General features: G+C 38.5%; 2 protein-coding genes and 1 long non-coding RNA gene across 3 annotated transcripts; 1 reads left to right on the top strand and 2 right to left on the bottom strand.

Annotated features, from left to right (window-relative positions):
- Positions 1 to 555, top strand: LOC137387202 (uncharacterized). The gene has a single exon (XM_068073539.1). The coding sequence runs from the start codon at positions 1 to 3 to the stop codon at positions 553 to 555; it is 555 nt and encodes a 184-aa protein (XP_067929640.1).
- A 4,622-nt stretch (positions 556 to 5,177) lies between these two features.
- LOC137387563 (uncharacterized) lies at positions 5,178 to 6,785 on the bottom strand. Its single transcript, XR_010977919.1, has 3 exons — positions 6,677 to 6,785; positions 6,296 to 6,398; positions 5,178 to 5,735 (listed from the first exon to the last, which is right to left on the bottom strand). It is a non-coding gene; the product is annotated as an uncharacterized lncRNA (long non-coding RNA).
- Positions 6,786 to 6,831: 46 nt separating this feature from the next.
- On the bottom strand, positions 6,832 to 10,843 carry LOC137387199 (uncharacterized). The gene is made up of 4 exons (XM_068073531.1): positions 10,731 to 10,843; positions 9,426 to 9,598; positions 7,038 to 7,841; positions 6,832 to 6,990 (listed from the first exon to the last, which is right to left on the bottom strand). Exons 1-4 carry the CDS (start codon positions 10,798 to 10,800, stop codon positions 6,832 to 6,834), a joined length of 1,206 nt encoding a protein of 401 aa, XP_067929632.1. The 5' UTR covers positions 10,801 to 10,843.
- Between the last annotated feature and the right edge of the window lie 259 nt (positions 10,844 to 11,102).

Here is an 11,102-nt window from a genome sequence, read left to right as displayed (position 1 = left end):
ATGGTGGAGAGGATGAATGTAACTCTTGGTGATTCGCTTCGGAGTCTATTAGAAGGACGATCTCAGGAAGACTGGGATCTTCTCCTGCCTCAAATGATGAAAGAGTTCTGCGCCTCACCCCATACCGCGACTGGCGAGACAGCAAACTATTTGATGCTTGGGAGGGAAACCCGACTTCCCGACCAAATTGTGTATGGTACATCTGACACCGAAAATACCACCACACAGCAATATGCCCTCGATTTTCTCGAGCGGTTACACGAAGCTTATGACAAACTTCGACAACAGCAGTTGGAAACCCGGACCGAGGATGCTGAGGAGCCTCCACCGTACGAGGTTGGAGATCTAGTCGGCTTGGTCCGAAAGAGAAAACGCAAAGGACAAAATGAGAAACTTTGCCCGAAATTTGTGGGTCCTTTTCGAATAATCGAGGTAAGGCCTAACCACACTTACAAGCTAGAACGAAACGGTCAAGAGTACCTCCAAAATGAAAGCCGGATGAAGCCATTCATAGAATACCCGGAAGAGGTAGGCCAAGCTCCGTTCATCCCGTAACCTGTGCGCCAACCCAACATGAAAGGCGCTAGGAAGCATAGAGAAAAGAAAGCGCCTGACCCGCTTTTCAGCCTGGAGGATTTTCCTCCACTGATACCGGAAATTAAAGATAGACCGGTAGCCAAACCAATGCCACCTGTAGAAGCAACAGTGAAGCCTACTATCTTGGAAGAAAGACCGAGGCGGTCACTGAAGCACTACATGGTAGATTATGGAAGTAAGTGATGGATCGTCTCCATTACTAGGGGTGTGATCGTCTCACGCCCCCTCGCTGTGTTATATATTAGTCGAAATTGTGTGCATACTCAGTAGCTTGTTCTTATACTTTCTTATATTGCTAGCCCACACTAGAGGAAATGGGATTGTCTCCCATAGAACCTCTTTTGAATCCAGATTATCTCTAGTTTAGTATTTCCGGAAGATGTCTTTTGTATTGGAAACTGAAGCAAACAGCGATGATGAGCAGATGGTAACAGCCCCGTCATCTCCTCAACACCAGCCCAACCGTATAATCTTGCAGCAGTATTTTACCAGGAAATCAACCCCCGTGATAGAACAGGCACAGGCCCCTGAGCAACCGAGTGTCCAGGTTGAGCGGCAGAGAACAAACAAGACACCTCTCCCTCGTGTCAGAAGGAACGCGAGTGTCGCAGCACAGCAGCAAATCAATGAGGCTAGGGGAGCTCCAACCAACCGGCGGTGCGGTGTATGCCTGCAGCAAAGCACTGGAAGGCAATTCCACGCAATTCATGTTGCTTCCCATTTCACTTCATACATGTGCGACTGTGGCCATCTAGAAAACACCTACCAAGGGCTATTACAGCACCGGAAATGCCATCCCGATCCATTGACAGTGATGACGGAAATCAGCCGGGATATCCTCAAGAATCAGGAGCCAGGTCTGGAGACGCTGTCTGACTGAACTTAAGGAACTAAAGAAAATACAATGCCGTCTCGCTGCCAAGGAGGAACGCCTAAAGATTGCCTCTAAGAAAAGTTTTATTGCATAAATTTCTGACAATATAAATACCCCTACTTCTTATTACACTCCTATTGTTACACAATTTTATTTTCATCGTTGTTTAAAATGCCTTGTTCAATTTAAGTCATTTAACAAAAGGGGCTGTGTAATGGATTTATAGCATATATTATGTCTGCAATATGCTGGCCATTTTTGTTTGGCTGAGCATTTTGCCTTCTTCACGACAAACAACCGGTAGACTGAAATTACAAAATGATGAATCATGTTGTTTGCTAAGAACATTGGTCAGTTTGGTATTTCTGCTGACTCCGGAAATACAGAGTAAATAGCCTACACGTGAAAGGATAATGATTGGACCAAGTAAATAGAGACTAAGTTTATTGGTCTACCATTTATGTTTAGAAGGTATAAAATAATGTGTTACCTTTTTTTTTACTGTCTTTTTCCTGCTCTTAACTGAATATCACTCTAAGTCTTATTCTATATTCCAGGTATGTCTTAGTCTGAATTAGTAAATAAAAGTAATTATAACCTGTGAAATTAAGCTTGTTATATCTATCAATCTAAATTGTGGATAAGAGATTTTAGTCGCATGCTATGCTATTCTAGCTATTCTATTTCGGCTTATTACCGAACAGCGTTGTTCTATCAAATCTGATTATCTCAGATATTGTTTTTGAGTTTGTACAACTTTCCATAGTCATCCTATCACTATGTCAAGTTGATTATCCTATGTCAATTGATTGTCTCAATTACATAGGACTACATTATTGAAGTGGCAATTAATAACCAGAAAGTCATTCTTTTAGGGTTATGTGGCTACACTAACACTGTTCATCACAGTTTAGTGTAGCGGTGAGCATTATTAATAACCAGACAGTCATCCTTTCAGGGTTATGTGGCTACGCTAACACTGTTCGTCACAGTTTAGAGCAGTTATCTAGGCCTATTTAAATATTAGGGTTAATATTAGTCTGACAGCATTTAAACTATAGCCCGAGAGTTTTTGAAGGTGTATTGATTGATACGTAAGTATTAGAAGAAAAATCCTTCACAGAACCATTTCGGCGGTAGTAATTCGCTGTCGCGTATAGCATAATTTATTTATTTTCATTCGTAATAGTTGCTGCGGGACTAGTATTTGATTCAATCACGGCAAAACAAAGAGAAAAAATTCTTCATGAAAAATTAAAAAAAAAATGAGAAGACTACGTCACGGAGTATTTGCTGATACAAACACGATTGGGTTTGTGATAGTGTAAACATTGTTATCATCGACGATCACCGAAGTACTGTGGCATCAACGTCGAGATGCGACGATATAGTGTGAACCAGCCTTTAGTTGCTTAAAGCACATAAATTACATAATTTTTTTATTATGTATTTCAATACATCAGAGTCTTGGCTTTTGAATGAGCCTATATTCAATACACAAAGAATAATAGAACTATGGAAAACGGGGTGTCAAAAGTATGTCCTGCAAAAAAACACTTGGTTCAGGTACTCAAAATGTGTCGTCATAATTCTCATTTAGCCTCAGGTCGTCGATCCCTTTCGCTGCCATTAAGGCTGCATTTTTCTGTGACAATCGGTGCTGTTAAACCCGGAGAGCGCTAATAATAAACTAAGATTCTAGATAATCAACAATGCCCGCGATCGGCTAACGCCGACCAATACAAACACATGTTCTAGGTTAATTAATTATGCTTCAATAAATGTACTGTCGTTGATAAAGGTAATGAAATCACATCGATTAAATTATGACCTGCGGTTGCGTGGCCCTAGGACTAAATGTCAATCGCACTTTGGCGAGATCACGCAATGCTTGAAATTAATTAGTCTCAGCCGTCACCCTCAACATCACATTAAAAATAAAGAGCTAGTGCATAATATCATCGGGAAAATATAGTATGGTTCTTGGAGTCTGGGTTCTTATCATAGAAATAATATGTACATGGAGAACTAATGACACTGATTCCTTTGTCATCTTCATTCGTTCTCTGGAGTTGTCCTACCTTCGCCTGCCACTAGCGTCATTATCGTAGTTGATAAATAAGCGGTAAGAGCACACAACAACGAATATGAGAATTGTGACGTCACAATTTTCGAGACTATATCAGTAAACATTTTCGCGGTAGAGCTCTGGGGAAATCCTATAAACACCAACCAATGTCTGTCTCACCATGGCAAACAATAGCTCATTCGAAAGCCAAGACTCTGATGTATTGAAATATACAATAAAAAAATTATGTAATTTATGTGCTTTAAATTATATACTATGTTGGGTAATTTATCATGCATAGAGCAGAAACACTGTGTGCCGAATTACGGTATCAGCATTCCTTCAAGATCAATATTTCTTGACAGGATGGATCTTTTAAATTGTATTGATTTAATTGTGTCAATCTGATTATTGTTGGTCATCGTCAGCATAACGTCACTTCATGGCGATATTTTTTACTGATTTTTCGATGTATCGACCTTTTGTTGACCACAGTAGTTTTGGACAGCCACTCACTAATGACCCAATGTAGTACGTTTAGCATTCTCTTTTGCTATTTTTAAATATCTTGGATAGAACCATGCGGCCAACCCATTTGGTTTAGAGACAGATAAAACAATAGAGCTATATACATGTAGGTGAGCTGAACTGAATATGTAAGTTGAACAATAGAGCTATATAGGTAGGTTGAACAATAAAACTATATAGGTGGGTTGAACAATGGAGTTATATAGGTGGGTTGAACAATACAACTATATAGGTGGGTTGAGCAATAGAACTATATACGTGGGTTGAACAATAGAGTTATATAGGTGGGTTGAACAATAGAGTTATACAGGAAAATTAAACAAAGACCTATATACATTTAGGTAAGACAAACAACAACAATACAAGTGAGGTGAACAATACAGCTAACTGAATGATTAAAAATACAGCTATAGAAGTTGTACAAGAAGATTAGAGAGGTGGATTTTGTTTTTTAACTTCATCAACTTGGAGTGCATTCAACTGATTTCTGTTATCGTGTGGCAGTTAACCCACACGCATACATTTACATTTGTTATTGGTTTCATATAAAGTTTCGGTAATAATGTTTATGAGTTAGTGTATCTACTGATAAGACATTATGTGGACGACTTTGGTCATCTCAAAATCTTACAATTTTTGGAAGTAACATCGAGTTTATTATTATTATCATGCCTGTTGGTAAAGCCATCATGGATGCTTCATCAATGCAAACAACGTACTCAATTGTTTTTTATAGCCTATAAACTTTCTGTCCTTGAGCTGGGCTCTGTGAGTGGCTAGTCTTATAGTTTTACAGGCAATATGTTGGCTCTTCGCCAAACAAAAGGCATTATATTTTATCTGCGTGTATTTATTCCCATGAAATGGTCTGCTAAACAGCGTGCTGTGCCTTGTTCATTTGGGAGTGCTGTATGCTAGTCGATATGACAGATGCCGTAAATGATGCATTTCACAGTCTCTGCTCACCCAGCCTTACGCTGCTTGAAATAGAGATTCCTCAAATTTAATGCTGCCAGACACTGAATATCTCTTGTTACTACCAGTATGATGACTTAGCTCTATGCAAATATCACGATTCTGTTAAAACAGCTCTGAGGAAGTCTTATGAAAGACTAGGTAAAATAAATGTAGAAGTATAATTTAAGAGATACTTGAACAAAAACATAAGCTACGTGTATTTCGAAGTTTACATTTTAGCAATATTTTCAATTGTTTCCTAATACGCATTGCATAGTACACCTGCTCATGATAGGAACTCGTAATTTCCTTAGACCCAACATAGTAGGACTGTTGTCACATAGGCCTGTTTTGATGTTAAAAGACAACATCTTGTGAGCTAATTAGACAATGTCATAACATCTTTTGTTTTAAAGATGAGCAATATACTATTCTTACATAATTGGCTACAAATACAAAGAACACTAGTAGTTGTAGAGCATGCTGTTGGTGTGGTCGTGATTAAGTAAGAAGTTAATGTTTATCTTACACCATTTTGAGCTCTACCAATATCCAACATTTTTGGACACACAGTGCATGCGAAGCACAAACTAGTGCATAAAATGCTAGAAGTAGGAGTTGTCCCATTCCATCATCTTCGTTACTTTATCCATGTGGTTTTTAAAGTTAGTTTCTAACAAAACCCTTTGTCGTTGCTCTTTTCTCAGCTTTCTGCAATGCATACAAGCATTGAGGATCAGCACAAACAGTAGGTAGGTCTATTTCAGATGCTCGTTATATCAAATGTATACAAGGTCCTGCAACACTGTTTGAGTGCATCGAGTTTGGTGATCATCAGTTTGGTGAGATGCTTTCTTCAGAAGAGACAATTATCTATAGAACCTTTTGGCATGATATCATACATCGTTTGCGGTACCTACTCTGACAGTAATGTCGATATTAAATAAGACCATCATTAACAGGTATCCTAGGGAGGCAGGTGGCTGTTTATTGATGATTGGTTGAAATCATTTAATAATCTCTGCCTTTGCTATTTTAGATCAATTCTATCTCACTAGGGAAATCCGGTCTCTTATTTTTACCGTCTACTATAGCTACATGACATGATTAAATTGATGTTAGGATACGCAACTCAACAAAAAAAAACATCACGCCAAATTAAACTCATTTAGTTATGACTTACAAAATTGAAATATTCTATCAATCTTTATGTCAGGGTAGGAATATTTTAGAGTAATTTTGAAAATAGTATTATAAAGCTCACACTTTACCTTTTCTGTTTGATGAGTGACGACACCACAATGATGGCTGCTGTTACAATAACCCCTGCCACTCCAGCAATGATCCATATATAGCTAGGCAATGTAGTAATATCTGTCAAGCATACATTAAACGATCATTAAGTAATGCAAAATCACACATACCATTATAAAAACCTTAAAAAATTCCTGAAAGTTTTCCAACTTGGGTGTGTCCAATTTTGTTTAAAGCAGCTATTTGAAAAGATAGACCAGCTAGTTTGATTACCTGGTACATGTAGTTACTAGAAATAGACAGCAGACAACCTTGCCGAGCAGCATTCTGTATGCCAAGCTGTACAAGGTATTACACCAAACCTTAGTAAAGGTATGAACTGGTTTTTGTTGGCTCACCTCCAGCAGGTATTGTTGACCATTTGTTGACATAGGTTGTGTAAACTATTTTAGAGACGTTGCTCTCGGTCACAGTATTGTGTTGAGATGTGGTAGTCGTTGGAACGGAATGTCTTAATACAGCAAGGGTATGATTTGTGTCTTCGGTTGAAGTATTAATCGACATTGCCATAGCTGTTGTTGAGTGTGCTGTAGCTGTTGAGTGTGCTGTAGCCGTTGTTGAGTGTGCTGTAGCCGTTGTTGAGTGTACTGTAGCTGTTGTTGAGTGTGTTGTAGCTGTTGTTGAGTGTGCTGTAGCTGTTGTTGAGTGTGCTCTAGCTGTTGTTGAGTGTGCTCTAGCTGTTGTTGAGTGTGCTCTAGCTGTTGTTGAGTGTGCTCTAGCTGTTGTTGAGTGTGCTCTAGCTGTTGTTGAGTGTGCTCTAGCTGTTGTTGAGTGTGCTCTAGCTGTTGTTGAGTGTGCTCTAGCTGTTGTTGAGTGTGCTCTAGCTGTTGTTGAGTGTGCTCTAGCTGTTGTTGAGTGTGCTCTAGCTGTTGTTGAGTGTGCTCTAGCTGTTGTTGAGTGTGCTATAGCTGTTGTTGAGTGTACTGTAGCTGACGTGTTTGCTAGCCTTCTATATGCTACTGTCCCAGTTTGTATCATTGCAGTTGGTCTTGTGGATACATTAGTTCTTATCGATACTATATTGGCAACTGGTGTAGCAGTTAATGGTGTAGTTATCGCTGGTGTTGTTGAGGGGGTCACCATTATGGATGCTGTAGAAGTTGATATATTTGTAGTAAGCATTGATAAGATAGTAGGTGTGGAAGGCAATGTTGGAGGAAGAGTTTTATGATCATTAGCTGTTGCTAGCAATGTTACTGTTTCGGTAAAAGTGTCTGTTGTTGGTGTAGTGGTTGGTGCTGATGGCGTTGAGGTCATAAATGCAACTTTTGATGATGTGGCAGCAGATGCTGGGCTAAGCAAGTTTCCATTTATGGTTAAAGCAAAGCCCCGATCAGTGCCATCGAAATTTGTGAAAAAACCTATTAATAGAGGCTGATCATGGTTATCTAGATTGACATATCCCTCCTGTTGGTGTTTACAGTAGCGTTTGTTTTCAATTAACACGTAATCAAAGTTGCACTGAACACCATAGTCTCCCATCGAAAGATCTTGTATGTGGACCTACAATTATAACAATTGGGCACCGGACTCTGTTACAAGCGTTTCAAGTAAACATTGCTTAGTAAAAGTGAGACAAATTTGATAAAAAACCTATTAACAAAAAAACTGGTTTAAATCTATGTCTTTTCCAAGTTGAATAGGTCAAAGTGTCTCTATTACAGATTACTGTTTGTCCATGTACAGATGTGCACATATGCAGGCTTAATTGTTTTTACAAGCCAATCAATCTATATGTCAAAACGCAGTCGTATAAAAACGAACGGAATTTTTCTAGAGTAAGTGTAACACCCCGATAGTGTGCAACCGTACTTATTAACACCCTGAGAGTGTACAAGCGTACTTATTAACATCCTAATAATGTGCAAGTGTGCTTATTAACACCCTGAGAGTGCAAGCGTACTTATTAACACCCTGAAAGTGTCCAAGCGTACTTATTAACAACCTAATAGTGTGCAAGCGTACTTATTAACACCCTGAGAGTGTACAAGCGTACTTATTAACACCCTGAGAGTGTGCAAGCGTACTTATTAACAACCTGAGAGTATGCAAGCATTCTTATTAACACCCTGAGAGTGCAAGCGTGCTTATTAACACCCTAATAGTGTCCAAGCGTACTTATTAACACCCTGAGAGTGTGCAAGCGTACTTATTAACAACCTGAGAGTATGCAAGCATTCTTATTAACACCCTGAGAGTGCAAGCGTACTTATTAACACCCTGGAAGTGTCCAAGCGTACTTATTAACAACCTAATAGTGTGCAAGCTACTTATTAACACCCTGAGAGTGTACAAGCGTACTTATTAACACCTTGAGAGTGTGCAAGCGTACTTATTAACAACCTGAGAGTATGCAATCATTCTTATTAACACCCTGAGAGTGCAAGCGTGCTTATTAACACCCTAATAGTGTCCAAGCGTACTTATTAACACCCTGAGAGTGTACAAGCGTACTTATTAACACCCTGAGAGTGCAAGCGTGCTTATTAACACCCTGATAGTGTCCAAGCGTACTTATTAACACCCTGAAAGTGTGCAAGCGTGCTTATTAACACCCTAAGAGTGTGCAGGCATACTTATTAACACCCTGAAAGTGTGCAAGCACACTTATTAACTGTAGTAATAACGTGTAGTAATCAACTAGCCTCGGCAGGCACATCAGCGGTTTTTTTCATGAGATTATTCCAAGCCTCATTGCGGTTTTTAGTTTGTTCTTTTGTAATAGCAGCTGAAAGATGCTACTAAAGTTTAAAAATATAGTTATAAAGGTCATCTGTTAAATTTTAGATAGATTCTCTCCGTTGAAATTTGTTGTTGCGGGCGATAGCGTTAGCAGTATTAGTTTCTCACACAATACATCAGTTCATCTCTTCTTATCGTGGTTCTGACCGGAATAGATGATCTTACCGGAAGTAATAATATACAATGCATCAACAGATTATGTTAACATGTTTCTATCATTTGCAAGCAGCATATATAAATGTGTAACATAAATGCGCAAAAACACTTAAAATGCAACAACAAAGTTATAAGCAGATAATGTGTGAGATTTTATAGTAATATAATATAATGATAATTAGCCCTTACAGCTAAATTACGGTATTCTGTTACGTTCATGAACCACACGCATTGTCTTTTATTAGGGTAATCATTTGGATAGTTCGGAGACGTGAGGTGTATAGGCAAAGTTGCATTTCCTGATGACCTAGCATTCATCCAATAGGCATCATCACAGATGTCGATATAGTTGCTCGTGTCATCTGCGATCAACAGTAAAGGAATATAGCATTAAAGTTTGTTAGCTTTTTACATGTTGATCTGGACAGGGAGATGTTTTTGCTAGCGGAGGGTTAAAAACCTAATTAAAGAGTCATCTTCTTTAATATACTTCTTTTGGATGTTGCTTACTGCAGTTATAGATATGCTATCATTGTAGCTGTTGACAATTAAAATCTTTTGTGAAAATACTGACAGGGACAATTGAAGTCATCTAGTATCTCTGAAAAAGGAACTCAAAATCATTGTACCTAAAGCAAATCAGATGAAGACAATTTAAATGCAGACCGAAAGAGTCTTTTGTTTAGCCATGCAGTCCTGGTCTCACTAGGGCACTCACTATCACTAGCAATACTACAAGCACTACTACTAACACTACCACACACTACCGCACTCACTATTACTAGCAATACTACAAGCACTTCTACTAACACTACTACTAACACTACCACACACTACCGCACTCACTATTACTAGCAATACTACAAGCACTTCTACTAACACTACTACTAACACTACCACGCACTATCACACTCACTATCACTAGCAATACTACAATCACTACTACTAACACTACCACATAATACCGCACTCACTATTACTAGCAATACTACAACCACTACTACTAACACTACTACTAACACTACCACACACTATCGCACTCACTATCACTAGCAATACTACAAGCACTACTACTAACACTACCACATACTACCGCACTCACTATTACTAGCAATACTACAAGCACTACTACTAACACTACCACATAATACCACACTCACTATTACTAGCAATACTACAAGCACTACTACTAACACTACCACACACTACCGCACATACTATTACTAGCAATACACTCTCCACTTCTAAATATCATCCCAAATTCGTTAATATAGTTCGTCATAGAAAGTACAACGCAATTGTGATATACATGTAGGTATGGTTGCTTATAAGACTAGCTTATATAGAGAAAAATGAAACAAGATACAATAAAAAATTATCAAAAGTTATAATGGAGAATTGTAACGTTAATGTCATTCAACAAGTCTATAGCACTGGCCTTCAACTGCGTGGTAAATTTAGTAGCGTTAAGTATACAGAGATATTTCTGCTTACTGAGTATGTCACCCTTTATTAACGTCAGCCAGACATAGAAATAAAATATCCTCCTAAGCTTACAAAACATATCACTGCTTCAGAGTCAGGGGCTGGTTGTAAACAGTAGCGACTGCGAATGCGATGTGATTCAAGAAGAAGGAATTGCAACTTTGGTTATAATTGATGTAACAGAGCGCCAGGCTCTGACAGGAACATTGTATAAAAATCTGGTAACAGCATTAAACATGCTCCGCTAATAAGTCATACGTGGAACTAATAATAGCCAGTAAGTCTTGCAATACAAATACCAGAACTAGAAGCACCTACTTATTTAAAATTTACTAATATGTACTAGCCATTACTTTTGCTCTACATTAAAATGTCAGTGAG

Source organism: Watersipora subatra, chromosome 2 (genome assembly GCF_963576615.1).
Source record: "Watersipora subatra chromosome 2, tzWatSuba1.1, whole genome shotgun sequence".
Classification (NCBI taxonomy): Eukaryota; Metazoa; Bryozoa; class Gymnolaemata; order Cheilostomatida; family Watersiporidae; genus Watersipora; species Watersipora subatra.
Note: the sequence above shows the minus strand (reverse complement) of the source record. Positions and strands in the feature narration are given on the sequence as shown.

Coding starts and splice junctions, on each gene's coding strand:
- LOC137387202 (XM_068073539.1), top strand. CDS start 1: ATGGTGGAGAGGATGAATGTAACTCTTGGTGATTCGCTTCGGAGTCTA.
- LOC137387199 (XM_068073531.1), bottom strand. CDS start 10,800: ATGTTTTGTAAGCTTAGGAGGATATTTTATTTCTATGTCTGGCTGACG. Junction 9,599..10,730: donor AATAAAGGGTGACATACTCA/GTAAGCAGAAAT, acceptor TGTTGATCGCAG/ATGACACGAGCAACTATATC. Junction 6,991..7,037: donor CTAGAGCACACTCAACAACA/GCTAGAGCACAC, acceptor AACAACAGCTAG/AGCACACTCAACAACAGCTA.